The following is a 19788-nucleotide window of genomic DNA, read 5'->3' as shown; positions in this document are numbered from 1 at the left end:
CCAGTGGAGCATTAAATGTCTCAATGCACTGCTCTGAACTCAAAAGAAAGAGCTAAAATAGGATTAAAAGCCAAGCTTTTTAAGTAATATATATACATATATATAATATGATCATCTAAATTGGTAAGCCCACATTACAGTAGCTACAATGCATAATTTGATGACTCTTTAATTAACGAGCATGTAATAAACTCATGTTATCACATATTACATATCACATATCATGAGCATATACGTAGCCTGTTGGCTAGCCATTGATAGGATAGACAAAGTATATACACCAGGTTAAATAATTTATGTTACAATTTACTACCTTTTGTGGTGGTGAAGCTAGCACGTTTTCCCTCTTGCAATTTGTGGGATGCACATCCAGGGCACGAAGCTCCAATTCCACTACATCCCAAAGATTCTATTGGGTTGAGATCTGGTGACTATGGGGGCCATTTTAGTACATTGAACTCATTGTCATGTTCAAGAAACCAATTTGACATGATTCGAGCTTTGTGACATGGTGCATTATCCTGCTGGAAGTAGCCATCAGAGGATGGGTACATGGTGGTCATAAAGGGATGGACATGGTCAGAACAATGCTCAGGTAGGCTGTGGCATTTAAACGATGCCCAATTGGTACTAAGCGGCCTAAAGTGTGCCAAGAAAACATCCCCCATACCATTACACCACCACCACCAGCCTGCCCAGTGGTAACAAGGCATGACGGATCCATGTTCTCATTCTGTTTACGCCAAATTCTGACTCTACCATCTGAATGTCTCAACAGAAATCGAGACTCCTCGGACCAGGCAACATTTTTCCAGTCTTCAACTGTCCAATTTTGGTGAGCTCGTGCAAATTGTTGCCTAATTTTCCTATTTTTAGTGGAGATGAGGTGGTATCCGGTGGGGTCTTCTGCTGGTGTAGCCCATCAACCTCGAGGTTGTTCGTGTTGTGGCTTCACAAATGCCTTGCTGCATACCTCGGTTGTAACGAGTGGTTATTTGAGTCAAAGTTGATCTTCTATCAGCTGGAATCAGTCTGCCCATTCTCCTCTGACCTCTAGCATCAACAAGGCATTTTCGCCCCCCAGGACTGCAGCATACTGGATGATTTTCCTTTTCCAGACCATTCTTTGTAAACCCTAGAATAGGTTGTGCGTGAAAATCCCAGTAACTGAGCAGATTGTGAAATACTCAGACCAGCCCGTCTGGCACCAACAACCATGCCACGCTCAAAGTTGATTAGATCACCTTTCTTTCCCATTCTGACATTCAGTTTGGAGTTCAGGAGATTGTCTAGACCTGGACCACACCCCTAAATGCATTGAAGCAGCTGCCAAGTGATTGGTTGATTAGATAATTGCATTAACAAGAAATCTTACAGGTGTTCCTAATAATCTTTAAGGTGAGTGTATGTTTACGTTGGGTTACATACTGTAAGTAGGATGATGATGTTGCACAAAAAGTTTTAGAAACAAAGATCTGCTGATCCTGGCTAGACTTGTTTTTATCTTATTTTGTTTAATCCCGGTTAGAAAACCTAACCACTGATAAATATTATTTAGGCTTGAGGAATTTCCAACTGCAGAGAACCACTGAAACAGCAAAAGGGCTGCATCTAATGACACATGTACATTTCCCATCACATGCACATAAACCTTTTTGCTGTAAACATTGACATGAACAGGGTAAATCTAATAAGATATTGCAAGAAACAGTGAATATTCCAGTCCCTCTTGTCTGCTGGTTTGTCTGATGCAATGTTAACATTTGATACAAAGGAAGAGGCATTTGGTGAGTAGAACAAATGACTCACTCAGTCTCCTATGAAATACTGTCTGGCACAATTGTAAATCTGTCTGGCTTTTTTATCTTCTATGTTGGTTTGCTAATTCTTCTTTTAGTCTGTTGTATGTCTTGCATCTGCCTGTATGTGTTTGTTTTAGTAGTCTTTCTATATGTGCATTAGGTGAGTAAGTGTTGCGCTCACGTGTTTCAGACAGGCTTAACATTTAGCTAGTTCAAACGGACTCTTCCAGAGGTTGGAGGTTGGCGATGACGTGGCCAAACTGAGGTGATCTGTCGCAGTGACCCAGTCTGCCAGCTGTGAGATGGCTCGGCAGAGCTGACAGGCCTCCGTTACCTCAGGCCATACTTAGTTTTGGGTTTCCACCCAGCCTTTTTTCTGCACACATGGCACTATATGATATCTGTCCCTCTGCATTCAGTCAGATAAATACCGCGAGGTGGGCGAGGAAAGGGCTGAGAGGCAAAGATTGTGTTTACGTGTCATTCAGTGAGGTGCAGCAGATTGAAAAAATGGGCAAATCAGGAAATTAATCTAGAATGGTAGAAAATCAAGAGGGGATATAAATATTGTGAACTATAATAACTATAACATCACTAAGCTAAGATTTGTATTATTTTGGTTTGATCCAATACATGGCTGAATGGTAATACTGTTGTTAAACTGCAGCACATCTTAAAATCTTCAAGGCCCTATAGAAATTTGATGTTTTGAGCACAGTGAGATGTATGGCACTAAATTGCCACACTGTTGGCCTTGTTTTACTTGCAATAAGTTACATTTATATTTGCATTTATGGATTTACATAACACTGTTATCCAGAGTAGCAGGACATGAACATTTTGTTTTTCAAAGATTGACTCAAGTCTTGATTCCAAATGTACGACATTCAACATTAGTTTTAAGGAATAATGATTTAGTTAAAGTTGTATTAACAATGCAATATGAAAGCTATAGACAAGCACATCTGATTTCATGTTACATGCTTTGGAGCCCTAATAGTTCGTATGTTTTTTCACTTGCAAAGTTGCTCAATGTGAATCATCACACTTTCTTTTTGTAGATTCAAAGTGAGAACACAATTGGAAAATGACATGGTCAGTCCTCACTTTCTAAAAGTGTTGTTTGAGGATTAAGACTTGGCTTTAGGGGCCAAGGGTAGAATTTTTTATCATAGTGATGGAAAGGTTAGTGCCTAGGTTCGGTTAGTGGTGAGCAACGCCGGCCCTAGACTTTGGGGGCCCCCTCAGTGTTGCTACCCATAATGTACAAATAGTTTGATGCATATTTTAGTGTTATATTCTCATTAAAAAGGGCTGAATCTCACCTTTCTTAATGTGTAAGATGTCTAAATATAAAAAGGATATGACACAATAAAAAAGATATAATGCACAAGGCAACCATATGGTGAAGAACATACATTTATTACAAAACACTAATAATATTGTTCAAAGTCTGTGTTTGCTGATGATCCAGCATCTACTGACAAACTTAAGCACATGTAAATCAGGCTATTGATAAAAATACTATTATTAATTTTATTAGCTGCATCAGGCACATTTAAACTGGCTCCTCAAGATTTCCTTTTCTACATTTTCAAAATAAAATAGCCAATCTATTGCTTTCCATCTCTTCAACTTGGATTATCTTCTCCGAGCTGAAGTTCTAAACACCGTTGCCCATTGGCGTTCATCAAATGTAGAAATAGTTGTATTTCAGTCTCACTTCTCACGTCACAGAACGCAGCCCTGGAAGATACTGGCAAGCAAGCAAACACACAGACCCACAGAGAGACAGGACAGATACTCTGCAAGCTAGAACATCAACTTAAAGGTTCCATGGTATGAAAATTTCACTTTATGAGGTTTTTTAACATTAATATCCGTTCCCCCAGCCTGCTTATGGTCCCCAATTGGCTTGAAATGGTGATTGATGTAAACGGAGCCCTGGGTATCCTGCTCTGCCTTTGAGAAAATGAAAACTCAGATGGGCCGTTCTGGAATCTTCTCCTTATGAGGTCATAACAAGCGAGGTTACCTCCCCTTTCTCTGCTTTGCCCGCCCAGAGAATTTGGCCAACCCATGAGAGAGAGACATCATGGCTTTCAAACGAGAAAAGTGGCAGTTGGTCAAGGCCACACCCCCACCCTCCAACTTGCCCCGCCCTCTCTCCTCCTCAATAGCTAGAGACACAAAAATGGCACATCCTAAGGAAAGCTCATTGTGGGACTGGCTCTAGTGGCTGTAATTCTGCACCAAGGCTGAATTTCAAGAAAGAGACTTCATATACAGTATTAGGGGACCACTAAGGCCTATATAAAAGCATCCAAAGAGCACCATGTCATGGGACCTTTAATGTCACTATTATTTGCTAACATCAAACACAGAGAGGAGAACATGTTTACTGTCCCCGAAATACACTCTCATGTTGTGTTTTTTCTTCACTTATGTGAGTGGATAGTTCTGCTTTATCCTCTCTTAGAAGTTTAAAACATTAAGGACACAATATTGACATTGCCATAATTTGCAGGGGCTTACTCAATTTGGTTGAGCGTATGGGCCGATCAGCTTTGTTTCAAGCTCTCCTGAGGGACATTTCAAGCGCTCTAGGGGGGCTCTAGTAGCAACGGGGCCTAAAGCAACCGCTTAGTTCGCTTATGTGTCGAGCCTACTCTGGTTGTTAGCATTACGGTTTATGGGTTAGCTTGAATACATAACGTCAACGAGGGTCCTCAAAAGCATAGAAGTTCAAACGTGTGTGTTTATGTTGCAAACGGGCAGTTTGAGAGAGTTTTGATGCCAAAGGCAGAAAAAGAAGCTCTCTCTGTCTTGCTTTGCTATTACTGATGAGACAATAATTTCCTTCCAGTCAAATCTTCAGATCATTCCAAAGACATGAAACAATCTGATCTGGCCCAAAAAAAAAAAGTATTTTTAAGCAAACTGCACATAAAACGAGAAATTGATTAGGAATCCATGTCTTTTTGGCACGGTTGTGCACATGTGTTCCACTTGATAATATGATAGAAGTGTGAATCCAATCTGTATTTACCATATGCTTTTTTCCTGTATTTATCTGTCTCCTTTTGTCCTTCTGTGAAGTCACTTATTTCGCTTTCTCTTTCCATCTCTGAACATCAGCCTGTATAAGATCCCTAGAAAGCCCTGTATATAAAAGGTGAGAAGCTATTTAACACTTTGGGTCATGGCCCTGGCTTGAACTGTATCCCCAAGCAAAAGCTGCTTAGCCTGTGTCACCCGTTTTTTTATTTACTTCTCTTGGCTACCCTTCCTCCTCTCTCCGCATGCATTCTCCCTCTAAACACAAACAAAATAGGTTGTGTTGCCAGCTCTCAAATGGGATCAAACCCAACCGCAGTTAAAAGGCTTAGGTTAATCTGATTTTCTCCGTGGTTCCACTGAAAGCTAGACCTGAGCCAGGGAGCTGACACTCCATGAACAAGACTGGTTGATAACACAGCACACAACAAGAGACAATGGAACGCTCATCATTAGCTAAGTAAACCGGGGTTGATCTGCTGTATTAAGAGTGTGACAGTTAAGGCTGTGTGCATACATGTGTGTGGGTGTGTGCATGCAGTTCAATGTATTCCATTGTAGTATGCATCCGTGCAGGGACAAGCACGTACGATTGTGTTTATGGTATAATTTGTAGTAAACAGAAAGTGAAAGCAGATTCAGCTGAGACGGACAGACAGGCTGACAGACAGACAGAGAGACAGACAGACAGAAAGATAGACAGACAAGATGGATGAGATGGATGCGTTGAGGGTTATGAAGGGAAAGGTGCCCAGATAGGAGGTAAGTCCCCACAACGTCATTGTAAAAACAGCTTGTGGTCCCCAGAACTCACACACACACACACACACACACACACACACACACACACACACACACACACACACACACACACACACACACACAGAACACAGAACATAATAACAAACACATGACTTGCTGACCTGTTTTCACAGAATTTGTCACATCATTAAATAATAATGAAAAAAACACCACCACCAACAGAAAACACCACGTTATAAGCCATTGACAGCTTGATTGAACAATTCAGGTATACAATAAATGACTGTTTACCTATAATTAGCCACAATGAAGTCTTTCTATCAATATAGTGATACTCATAATGCCTCATGAGTGGGTTTTAGCTGATTTGCAATGGCAACATGGAACTAAAAGACCACTCTTTTGTGAAAAGTTTTGAATAGTTTTGAAAATAGAAATTGTTGTGTTCCCTCTAATTAATTCTGCCAGTGTAGCAGGCCTATAAAGAAGGTGAGAGAGGCTAGATACTGAACATAGCAGCAATAATTCTTCTTACTTCAGATTTCCTTTTCACAGAGGAAAGATGAAGTTAGCAAAGGGCTCTGGACACACAGGCATATGGATAAGGCAAAAGAGGGCAGCTCGCCAGTGTTTGACATCTATTCCAGGTGAAAGAAAGATGGACTTAATTATGCCTATTTCCAAGAGCTGTTGCCTTGTCCAAGTTTCAAAATTGATTAACAACATTCTGGGGAGCTAAAACTAAATTGAAGCTCATTTTACACACAAACATCTGTTGGCTGATGCTTATACCTCTGGGCTCCTCCTTTGGCAGTTAATTTTACTGAATAAATAAGTGAATCCTCGAAAGCAGTAGACATTAAAGTGTTTTAACATATCAGGCAACAGCCCTCTGCTTCAATAGAACCCTCCGATTTTTACCTCTGAATTTAAATTGTAAGGTAAGAGAACACCAAAGAAAATCTTACAAATGTGGGGAACCTTAATGCTAATTTTACACTTCACAGCAAGCTTCGACAGTATATTTAATTTTAATGTCCTACTACAAAATTGTCAGTTCCAAGGAGAAACAGACCCAAAAATGTACTATTTCTAGTTGTAGTTTCCATCACAAGCTTTGTCACTACTACTGTAAAAAATACTAAAGTATGTTGGCTTTCTCCTCTGCTTTACTCTTATTTGAGTTTAAAATGCACATTAAATTCTCTTTTACACCTGGCTTGCATTTGAGACACAGATCGATTGCACAGACTAGTTTATGTGGACTACTCACATACACTATATTGTTGGTTATAATTAAATAATTAGGACTATGTGACTCTGTTTTATGAAGTAATAAACAATAACAGATAATAATAATGGGCTATGTTAGCCCAGCTTTGTTCACATGCTGCCTCATGACAAACCTAAAAACATGCAACCTATCTACAGTGTCACTTCTGCTCATATTTATCACAAAGTCAAACGAATGACTACACGTGGGATTTTGATCCTAAGTAATAGAATAATGACAAAATTAAATGATCTTTGCATGTGCTTGCAGGTGTGTGTGTGTGTGTGTGTGTGTGTGTGTGTGTGTGTGTGTGTGTGTGTGTGTGTGTGTGTGTGTTGGCTGATATTTCAGAAATGGCACAGAGCTCCTTTTGTGCTACAAAGGCATAATGAGGAAAGGAAAACATGCATCAATTTATCAATGGCAGCATTTCATAAAAGCTGTGTGACATCATCTTGTTTGCTCCAATTCCCTGGACCTGTGCAAGACCTAGCTTGAATATCGGATGTGGCCAAATTGCGCTGATCGGACAGTTGCCAAACAACTCGATTACCTCTCAAGAGACCAAAGGGTTTTAGATGAAGGCAGAGTGCCAGCACCTCAGATTTTCTTAGAGTATTGTGAATCAAACTCTCACTTATTGATGGGGAGAAATTCAGAAGCATTAAACTGGCTTCTGTTTGCAAGGCAATTCTTTGGTTCAGTACTGTTTATCCTGTCATTCCCTAAACTTTTATTGGTCTTGCTTCACTGGAAAGGTATATATATATATGATAAAGTAATTCATTTTCTCATTGATTTCTTTCTACAAGTTGGAATGCCAACAATATAAAGGCTCTATCCTTGCCATTAATCAGAGAAGAAATGCTACAAAAACCAGCTCTCGGCACCAGCACAGACACAGCGAATCCACGGACCCACAACATTTTCTTCACACAACTCACTCCATTTTTCAAAGGTAGAGATGCAGTGACTGACAACAACTAGTAGTTTTTTTTTAATATTATTCTGAAAATAACATGGAGGAGAAAATTGTTTCACCCATGCCCCCAGTGGTTACCCCTGAGGCTGAAAATGAGCATGAGAAAGCTTTGACCCAGGGGCAGGCTAACACATTTTCATTCAATCTCGGCAGCAGACTCCAACAGAGCTCCACACAACCTACACAAAGAGTCAAAAAACTAGGATACAAAAATTGCGAAGAAGATATTGTCAGATGTTCCTGTCATGTGAGGGCTCCTGGACTGTGAGGGCTCCTGGACTGTCGACTGTAGATAGATAGATAGATAGATAGATAGATAGATAGATAGATAGATAGATAGATAGATAGATATGGCAATGAAGCTGAATGTCATATTCTCCTCTATGTACTTTGAAATCCCTTCCTTTGGCTTGTAATTACAGTGTGAAATATTTTGCTGCATTTCTCTCTAATGAGAGCATTAAAAACCTTTTCTTTTACAATGCTGGGAGCCAGCAATGATCTTTTTGCTGGAAGACTAATCATCTTTGTGTGATTAGGAGCTGAAGGTTAATGTGGTCTCTCGCAGATAGGAGAGGGAGCGAGGTGGGAGTGAGGAAGATCAGACCAGACAATATTCTAGAATGGCGCAGGCGGGCGGCGTTGCAGAGGCACAGGGGGGCTATAAGTGGTTAAGAGTCTGTGGATCAAGGGGAGGAGAGGCCTGAGCCTCATTACACATGTAAATGCAACTTCCAGCATGGAGGCCCCATTTTAAAGCTTTGCTTTTTTAATTATTCCTCTGCTCTGCAAATGATAATTGGGTTTAACTCAGCCCAAAGCCTGTTGACTGTGTAAGGAGAATAAAACACCCTAATCACTGTGTCCATTTATAATGATGATCAGTGGAAAGACCTGGATTGAATTTGTCTTGATTTTTCAAGACTCCCACTGTTGGATTGGTGCTATATAATGATGCAACATTTCATTTTGTCACATGTTTGCAGCTGTATCACTTGTGTGAAAATAAAATAGAGAACCATCATAAGCAAACATTTTTCTGACTGTAGCTTTTGTAATAAAGGAAGGAAATAATGAGTGATGATTTTTCATGAAGATCTTGTTAAATGACATGCAGAAGTATTTTTGACAGGCTAAATAGTTATACAAACGCTGTATCCATTCAAAAGTCCATTCTAAGTTTGTATTTAGTTCAGCAAACAACCAGAGTGCTGTAATAGATACAGATACAATGTTGAAATCTGTGAAATATTAATCTTACTGATTGCATCGAGCATAAAATTCTTTGGGAAACAGTTTGTTTCTGACATTCTTTGGCAAACTGTGCCTTTGCCCAAAAACTGATTCATAAATTGCCTTTCGTAAGAAGAATCTGATCAATCATATTGTGCAATTGAAAACAAAAATAATGAGACAATGAGTCATGATATGGTATTTTGCTTTGTTGTCGATGCACTGACACAGATATCACAATGTTAACTTGTGATACTGATGTATAGGTGTATTCTTCCTTTATCGTGACATCTTTCTTACCTTCTCCACCTATCATCTTAACTTACCTAGTATCTTCAAACCCTTCTGTCCTTTGCCAGTTTATGGCTTTTACATTTTAATGACAATGTACGTTTATCTTATCTATCATTGTATCATTAGTCTCTTGCAATACATCACACAGAATAGCTGTATCGCTTTCATGTTCCGTCATAGTATATGTAACTCCTGCGAAACTTGATGTTAATGTCTAAATCAAGAAGAATGCAGACAGAAGGAAGGTACTACACATACTCCGAAGGTGAACACTGTCTTTGCTTCTATTCTGCCTGTCTGACCCACTTAAAATAAACCAGCTTTAACAACATGACTTTTTGGAATAGAGAGCAGGTAAAATTAAGAATATGAATAATTGTTTCTCTGTGTATTTTTACTTTCATGATGTGTGATGCAATGCTTGAATTGATTTAAATGGAGTTATCACACTTCCATATTTTTGTGATATTACATATATATTGTTTAATTTATGACTATTTATTTCTATATTTATTTCATCTACTTCTTCCTACAGTACTATTGTGACTAATGTGTATAATGCAAAAATCAATCACTGATGTTCTAATACAGTATACTACCCACGGCTGAGTACACTTCAGCTCACTTCTCATCAATAACTAGCTTTGAGTTTTTTTACATTTATAAATATGGTCTGCTGAATATTGTGTGGGCTGCGCACTAGTTTTGGTGCTGCCTTTCAAACTGAATTACCCACAGTAAGTTTATTTGTGGCATTGAAACAAGAAACAACTTTTTTCGTATAGTGTTATTATTATAATTTATTATTGCTTTGCCACAACACTGTTTTTAAGTGCCCTAACTCCTGCCTTCATTATCATCAACACTAATGAGATGGAGGATCAATCTGTGAAACTACAATAACTCAATCAGCACAACATAAATTTTTAACTTGTTGCTCCGTAAACAAATATCAAGTTTTGTCCATCTGTTTAGGACTTTATAAATGCCCAGATAAAATTATTACTGTGAAAATACATATGAAATGATTTGATTGAAATTTTTAATCAGGAAATTTCTTACCTGGCCTGGTTTAGCATCTTCACATACAGAAGTTTCGTATGGTGTGGCCAGTTCAGGAGGATTGTCATTTACATCCAAAATCCGAATACTCACTGCTGAGTGGGATGCCATGGTGTGGTTGTCTACAGGAGTGACAGAAAGAAAACTCATCAACGACATCTGTCTAGACACATTTTAATAGCGTAAAAAGTTGTGGCAGATGGGTCTTTGCATGACATTCTGTGACAGCTGCATTTGCAAAAACATTTACAACAAATGACGTATGCGTAGTATAGTGGTTGGATAAAGTAGGGGTACCAGAGCCAGTGCAGATTAACAGAGGATGGCAGCTGCTGCTAACATACCTATTTTGACACAAGAGGCTAATGTAGACAAGGTCTAAGAGTCTGTGGGCAAGACCCTTAACGCTCTTCTTTTACGGTGACTTTATGCTTTATGCATTTTTATTCCCTGTCTCGCAACCCACATATTGAGACGATGTCCCGTTCTAGATTTCAAAAGTTTAACCACTACAGGACAGTCACTTTTCTAAAATCTGGCTTTCATTGAAGGACTGTGAAGAAAGCAGGAAAGGCTGTCAGGACAGAGATGTGTTTGATGTCAATCAAACTGAGCACACGTGGGTCAAGTGCAAGTTAACCTGTCACCGTCTTCGCTACGCCCAACGGGGAAAACTGTGAGTCACTATAAAGGCACAAGCTATGCAGATTTAGGCGGATGGAAACTACCACAAAGAAAAGTAAATGCAGCTACAACAAAGACTAGGAAACTATTGATGACTGGGAATACATGATTGCAAGCAGACTATCACATAATACCATAATAACTGGGAAACGTTAGCTTCCTTTTAGGCTTACTGCATGTGGGAGTTGGTAAACTTGCATTAAAAAAATATATCTGTTAAGTCCTTCACATGCTAAAGGCCTAACCTGTAACCTGCATAGTGTATTGTGTGCTACTGAATCAACCAGAGGGCAAATCACAGAGATGTTACGAGCTAAGGGGCAGAATAGTAATATTAAAAGACATTAATAGACATTGCATTTTTAGACCCTCATAGCATTGGTAAGGTGTCTTATTGTCCCACAAAAACGTTAAACCACATTTGGTTTGTTGAGATCTGCTCACCCTATCTTCTCGTCTGCCTTCAGTATGAGCAAGACAAGACCCAGATGGATGCGATTTACCACAAGAAGGATTTACCACAGAGGTTTGGCGTTGTGGCTAAGTGCTGACAGGTTTTAATCTAATGTCTCCTCAAATTGCACCCATTACCTAAATAACACTTTATGGCACCAGTGAGTGACATAACAAATGGAACCAGAGATGACATTTTTCTCTCTAGGTCCTCACTCTCCTATAATGACACAACAGTATATAGCTGTTTAATAGCCTGAGTGCAAGAGGCACACCTCAGCATGATGATAATGACACAATTGCAATGTAGTGGTGTAATTTTGTTTCTTGTGCCATTTTCAACTAGATAACACACAAGGAATAACACCACAAAGCACAATGCTCAAGACATTTTTCTTAATGGGCCAGAATGTAAATGTGGGAGTGGAGAAAATTATATAATTAGTACAATCAAAACCCACTTCAAATTAACTTGACTTCTCCTTGAATCTTAATTCCCATTTGTAATCATATGATAATGTCTGTTGGAGTTTCCATTTACTCATAAAACACTATGTACAGGTCAGAGCCTGAGGCCCCGAGTGTGTGCGTGTGTTTAAGAGGTGCGTTAGAGAGGGAGGGAGAGAGAGAGAGAGAGAGAGAGAGAGAGAGAGAGAGAGAGAGAGAGAGAGAGAGAGAGAGAGAGAGAGCATTATCTCTGTTTAAAATGAGTGTTGACTTAAAGTGTTGGTCTGGATATCCTGGTCAGAGTATGTAGCTTATGAATAAATCAGTATACACAGCTGTCACCACCACGTTAATGGACCCTACAGAAAATGTAACAAAATGCAGCTACTGAAAATGATCCAATGATGGAAAAACACACAAACATTCTTGCAGTAAAAACAGCTCCAGTGAATGAATTTAAATTGTTGTAATTATGTAAACATATGCTGATAGTTAAGTGCAATTAAGTAAACTCACTCTTAAGAGTGAGTACCTTCACTTTGTGAAATAACTGATGCGTATATATGTGGGAACTAAATTAGCACAGGTAGGCAGTGTTGGGCAGTAACGCATTACTTAAAGTGCCCATATTATGAAAAAAACACTTTTTCTGGGATTTGGGGTGTTCTTTTGTGTCTCTGTTGCTTCCACACACATACAAACTTTGAAAAAAATCCATCCATGCTGTTTTGAGTGAGATACGGTTTCTGAATGTGTCCTGCTTTCAGTCTCCTAGTGAGCTGTTCAAAATCGGCCTTGGACTGTGACGTCACAGTCCGAAATGAGCTGGCTAACCACAACCGTTAGCTCGTAGCGTTAGCATGCTACGTCGTTCTCAATAGCAAAGCACTGCTACAACACACACAAGTTCACCATAATCTACAAAAGAACTACTTACATGTGCACCCTCATTTAGAAGTCTCCCAGCTAATCCTGCCTTGTAACTGACCAAAGTTGAAGAAACAGGCTTTCTTTTACTGTCTCTAGAGTTAGTTAGCTGACATGATCTACATCTGAGCTACTGCGCATGTGCGAGTGCAATCAAAGATAGTAGTGAAGAAGAAGATGAAAAGAGGTCTGACTCTGTAGCTAAAACAGAAACCAGGTGAAAAGAGGATCTGCAGTGAGAGAGAGCTGTGCAGTACAACAACAATATTGTGTTTTTTGAAAATTAAACCATGTAAACCTATTCTGGTACAACATTAAAATACAGTTATGAACCTGAAAATGAGCATAATATGGGCGCTTTAAACCTTTAAAATTTTTTTAGTTAATTCTTAGTAAAAAAACCTTTGTTCTTTCACAAATATGTGCTCAATCATGTGTAATTACTTCCACCAACTAATCAAAGTATTCTCGTAAACGTAGAATGGGAGGGAGAGAAGATTACTCCCGACTCACTGCCGGCAGATTTAAAAGCCTGTTGAAGATGGAGGATTGCGCCTATTCTCTAGGACATGTAACAGAGTTGCCAAGGAAGTTTTCCAAGATGGAAAGAGCTCATAAGGAGCAAGGATTTTAAAAGGGACACCGAAGTTGCCTGCTTTCTTCTCAAAAGGTAATTCTGCCTATTTGTGTAAATTCTAAGTTTCATAGTTGCTTGGCTAACTATAGCATGGTTGTGCATAACGCTAGAACGACGTCTAGGACTTTTCCTCGCGTCAATGATGAAAATGGATTGTCTAACATAAACGTAATCATATGTGTCGTGATGTCCCTGGCAGACAACTCGCGTCATGGAGTTGTAACACAGACTAGCTACAGCTAGAACAGCTGTGTGTAAACGATGGAAATATTAAGAGCTCATTTCGGTTTCATTGACATTGTTCATACTGCTCATATCAGAGAAATATATTAAAAACACAAACCTCCGTTGCTTCTCTCCTACGCTGTAAACATTGCCTTACACTATTAATCTCGTACAATATACAGAATAACGATAGCACTGATACTTTACTAACATTAGCTTGCATATGTTTGGGAACCTGATAGCTGATGTTAGCAATGAAATGGTACCAAAATAACGCAAAACTATCATTACACTGGAAGGAACACTCACGGACGAAGTCGTACTTCTTGGAATAACACGGCCACTGTAGAAGTTTAAACTCCCTCGGAATGGGAGGGGCTAGAAAGTAATATTCAGTTGGTTGTCATATACAATTTCACAGCTAGATGGGAGAAATTCTTACACAATGTAGCTTTAATAAGATATTACTGTAAAATATTATTACTTTCCACAGTAACGTGTAGTGTAAGGGATTACAATTTCCAAAACATTAATTATTTTACAGTTACTAATCAAAGTAATGCTGCCTTACTGCGTTAACTGTGATTTGTTTTTTTGTCAAAGGTAGGCTTTCTTATATAATGACGTGATAAAAACTCATCGTAATTTTAGCGCACGGCAGGTCAGGGCCAGGGCAGGACACGTTACGTTCGCTACTAGCCAAAAAGCTAAAAAACAATGACGGAGAGAGGAATCATTTCAACAGCTGGAAGTATTGTCATTATATAACAGCTTTGATCCGAGTGGGAACATGCATGACATCCAACATGTCACTGTGAGCAGAGCAGAGCAGCATCCCTCTCCTCTCTTGACTTGTGCAGGCAAGCACAGCGAGTTACTATGGCTATGTGAATCTGTGTCGCCAGGTCCTTTTCATAATGTAAGCCTACTGTACAGGACACTCGACAAAAAACTTAATAGGCCTATGTAAATGCGCGATAGTCTTCGTAACATTCAGTAACAGCCTGAATGCAGAATGTTTGAAGTTATGCAGTTTGGCTGATTCTTGAGGTTAGCATTTGGAAATTCAATGGATAGACAGTTAATATTACTAGTAACTAACTATTGCTATTTAGTGAAAGTCTCACAAACTCACTGTGAATCCAACTGAAGGCTACCTTTGTAAAAATATTTGTTGACTTTGCACCAAAAGGTTCTATGCAGTGTTTGCTACAATTTTAACCTTGGGAAGTCTTGTGCTGAATGTCCAAACAGACACAAAGAGTTCATACAACAAGCCCTCATACATTCTGATCTGCTATTCCTATCACACAGGCATGGATACATTTGGGGAAACTACTCGGTTAAGTTTAGGGAAATCTTATGGTTAAAGTAAGATTGCCTTCAAGATTAAAATTCACTAACGTTGCCTGTTGGTAGACCTCACAATACCTCTGTTTTTGCCACAGTAATATGCCAATATGTATTTAAATAAACTCTTCCGGAAATAACTTGCATACTCCTAATTGTCACTTGGTCTTCTACTGGCCCTGAAGACTGGACTAACGTCCTTAAAAAATACCCTCAACTTCCCTCTAAAAATCTTTTATTCCTTTGGGTCTCAATATTTACTTCACCTCTAATTTATGTCTACACAGAAATTACTGTTCCATAAAGAGGACATTGCGGCTTAAAGGGTGACACGTTTGGAGGCGTGTTTGCTTTAATTGATAAATCTCCTCCACACTCAGCCGTGGTAATTGCTGCTTTCTTGCCCCACCTCAGCTCCACCCAGTTTCCTCTTTGTTGCCCACATTTAGATTTTCTTGCTCCAGCAACCTTATCACAAGATGATGTCAAGGGTAAAACATCAGGCTTTAAAAGGTAAGAAACCTGCGGGTGAGCTCAGAGGCAAAGTATGTCTATGGGCCACAAGTCAGATAGAAGAAAAAGACAAGAAAGGTTTACCAGAGACAGCTAGATAACCTATAATCAACTGACTTTTGCGGGCAAATTCTCAAGCTCTCTGTCTCTATCTCACCACACAGTTCTGCCCAACAGTGGCACAGCAGCTAATGAGAATGCTGGTCTCAACTAATAGCATAATCCACACATCAATGCAGGGCTTTAATTGACTGTGCATTTATGTTCTTGCTGCTCTGGCAAAAAGCAGAGAGCTCCACCAGTGCTAGATATCTCCTCTCTTCTTCTAATTTTGTCTTCACATTATGCTGCTGTCCCTGCTGTGCCTGAATGAAAACCAGCAATCATCAGATGTTACACATTTTACATTTCAATTCCCAGAATTGAAAACAGATGAAACAATATGAGAATGCCCCGCCTCTACCCACCCCAAACTCCCTCCATGGAAAAAAAAAAAAAAAGACTTATTCAGTGAGACAGGTTCATTCATCTGGACCAAGTAGCGCCGTTCTAAATCTGTCTTCAGATACAGAAGAAGAATAAAAGGATTTCAACAGATTATTGGCATGCTCTGCATCTGTGCGCCACTCACCAGCTGTTACGAATCTTTCAGAACGACTGTATAGTAGATCGCTCTAGCACTGCATTATACTGACATAACTACAGGGAAGACAGATAGAGGATATGAGAGTGTGTGTGTATGTCTTTGCATGCATGTGCGTGCTTCTATGTGTGTGGGTGTGTGCCTTTCTGGAGTCTCATGCTCTTTCTGACCAAATGGCTCATCTTTTTTTGCTGGAGGGAACAGTTTGGTTTAAAATGTCACTTTTGTCAGGAGGGGAAATTGAGGATACAAATGTTCTCAACAGTGTCTGCTTCTGGTCTCTTTACTGAGCCAGAGGCCCTGCCACATAGGCACAGACGCTACAAAGTATTATGGTCATTTTTCTTCAGTTGCATTGTGCCAATGTTACACAGATTCACCAGTGTACAACCAAAATCTCTTTATAACAGTTTGATTTATGTGTTTGACAGCTGCAAATGCTTTGTAAGTAAAACAAATACACATGTCAGTACCCTATGAATACAATAAATAATTGAACAAAAAATCTATATATTTGTATAAATATATATTTATATGTATTAGCCAAATTATATGGTACATGCAGGAAGGAAAATTAACACAATTACCCTTTATCAAAGACAAAGTTTTTCACAAAAAAACAAACAAACTTGATGGTGTTGATCCCCATCTGCGTAACAGTCACTCATTCCCATTACAATATTCAGCCAACAAATATGGAAAATAATTTTCACCACTATCAAGATTAAACAGATTTAGCAACTGGGAATACACACGTCTGATACACCAGGGATAATCAAAACATACTTCTACATGCATAGGTTTTGTCTGTGCTGTGCCGGCTGCTTTACATTCATTTCCATGACAAAAAGGTCAGCTGAAGGACAAAATAAATGCAAACAACAATCTCGCTACACCTACAGTATGACACCAAACTAATACATAAAATCCCAATTGGACTTTACATCTAAACACTAACTGAGACATGCTCTCTGAAAACGCTATATGAAAAATGCTAAACACACAAACTGATGTTTCACGAATATCATATCAATCATAAAGGTGATTGCATGAAAACATAATTTTACCAGCAATGGCATTAGTTTTTTTATGAGGAAAATTAATGTTTCAATCAAACCTGATCCAGATTCATAATCCTCGGGGAGCTTTGTTGTGGTCAAACAATGACACATGATTAAGTTTTGTCAATGATGGACGTTTAAAGTCATCATAAAAACCTGATCTCTTGAATGAACTTGTTGCAAGGACAGCTAGAGTACATTTGGAAAGTTTTGACCATTCTGGCAACAAAATTGTTAATCTCCTCATTCTCCTTCTGAGGTATCGACACAGTCTTGATTTTTTACTTCACTGATGTCAAGAAGACAAATTTCACAAGGTAACACAACGTAACACATAGACATTATGAGTTTCGGACCTTTGCTGGAAGGATATTTTAGTAACTGGACCTAAATTTTAATTCAATACCCTGCATTAGAGGTTTGATCCTGGGGAGAAAGTCCCCAGAATACCTTAAAAATCACGCAGTTAAGAACGTAAATACATTAAATAAATACAATACCAACATACATACAAGTTATTTCTTTCTTTTTTTTTGTAAAAAAACGTGTCAGTTTTCCCCGGCCTGTTATAGGGTTCAACTGCAGATAAAGTCAGCTGGGTGTCAGTGTCACAGTTATTTCTTACTATTTCTTACTCTACATTATTCATTTCTCACCCGTATTGCTTTTATTTTCATGCAGTTCTGTTGAATAACACATCTCTAAGAGCTTTCATGGAAAGAATTGAAGACATAATCAGTAACTAAAGAGGCTTGTCTCTTTCAGTAGTCTCACTACCTATATTTTATGCGTACAAACAATAATCTGTATCACTGTTTTAAAAAAGTCTTCAGCATAAATTTTCCATGACCTTATGATATAATGAAAATTAACTGGAGAGATGGCCACATCATGAAAATCCCCAAGAAAGGAGACCTCCCGAAGTGCAAAAACTACAGAGGAATAATGCTCCTTTCAACACCTGGGAAGGTGCTCAACCATATCCTGCTCGAGAGGCTCCAGAAGGGGGTCGATGAGAAACTGAGGGAAAACAAGGCTGGCTTCAGGAACAACAGATCCTGTGGAGACCAAATTGCCACCCTCAGGATTATTATTGAACAGTCCATCGAATGGAACTTGCCTGTCTATGTGAATTTCATAGATTTCAAAAAAGCCTTTGGCAGTGTGGATAGGGAAAGGCTGTGGAAACTGATGGTTCATTATGGGATCCCAGCAAAGATCATCAAGATCATGAGGAGCACCTACCAAGGGACTCATGGGTCAAGTCCTCCATGAAGGATGTATATCGGAGGCATTCAAGGTCCTGACTGGTGTGCGGCAAGGGTGCCTGCTCTCACCCTTTCTTTTCCTCCTCTGCATAGACTGGGTGATGAAAGAAACAACCAACAATAGACGAACCGGCATACAGTGGAGCTTGACCGAGCAGCTAGAAGATCTCGATTTCGCTGATGATCTGGCTCTACTGGCTCACACACACCAACAGATGCAGGAAAAATCTGGAAAACTGGAGGAAACAGCTGCTCTGCTCGGTCTCAAAATAAACTCATCAAAAACTAAAGTATTGCGTATCAACAGCAAAAACAACACACCCATAACCATGGATCAAAATGCACCAGAGGATGTAAACAGCTTCATATACCTTGGTAGCATCATTTCAGGGGAAGGTGGCATGGAGGACGATGTCCAAGCCAGGATCGGTAAAGCAAAGACAACATTCAATATGCTAAACAATATTTGGAAGGCAAAAAAGAGCAAAAGCCAAACTGCAAATCTTCAACTCAAACGTAAAGAACACTCTACTTTATGGCACAGAAACCTGGAGAATTACCGCCAGACCTTCACCAACCGGGGTCTCAGACGCCTCCTAGGAATATACTGGCCCAACACCATCTCTAACGCCAACCTGTGGAAACTCACCAAACCAATCCCAATAGAAATGCAAATCCGGAGGAGGAAATGGAAGTGGATAGGGCACACACTCAGGAGAAAGAAATCAATCACTAAACAGGCGCTGACGTGGTTCCGACAGGGCAGGAGGAAGAGAGGCAGACCAAGAACCACCTGGAGAAGAACCACAGAACAGGAGATGAAGAAAGAAGGGCTGACGTGGCAACATCTGGAGCGGAGGGCCCAAGACCGGAGAGGATGTAAGAGCTTCGTTGATGGCCTATGTTCCTATGGGAATCTAAAGGCCTAAGTGAGTAAGTGCTTATGATATGATAATAATCATTAAAAGTATACTCTGTGATAAGAACAGCAGATTTCAGGCACATTAAACTGCTTCAGCTTCCATAATCACTGCTCCTCCTGGTGGATAGATACATTCATATGGGGGCATCTAGGGACATTAGCAGTCGGCCCCGGGAGGGTCCCAGCGGAAATG

The 19788-nt window shown here is 39.5% G+C and overlaps 1 protein-coding gene across 4 annotated transcripts in view; it reads right to left on the bottom strand.

Moving 5' to 3' along the window:
• The window catches only part of LOC120558070 (cadherin-22-like), a 193427-nt gene that overhangs the window by 17425 nt on the left and 156214 nt on the right, over window positions 1-19788 (bottom strand). For all 4 annotated transcript variants that reach the window (XM_039798916.1, XM_039798919.1, XM_039798918.1 and 1 more), the window contains one exon: window positions 10466-10587. In XM_039798916.1, coding sequence (XP_039654850.1) covers window positions 10466-10587 — 122 coding nt within the window. The remainder of the gene's footprint in view (window positions 1-10465; window positions 10588-19788) is intronic.

This window comes from Perca fluviatilis, chromosome 4 (assembly GCF_010015445.1).
Source record: "Perca fluviatilis chromosome 4, GENO_Pfluv_1.0, whole genome shotgun sequence".
In the NCBI taxonomy this organism is placed as follows: Eukaryota; Metazoa; Chordata; class Actinopteri; order Perciformes; family Percidae; genus Perca; species Perca fluviatilis.
This window is presented reverse-complemented; position numbering and strand designations above follow the sequence as displayed.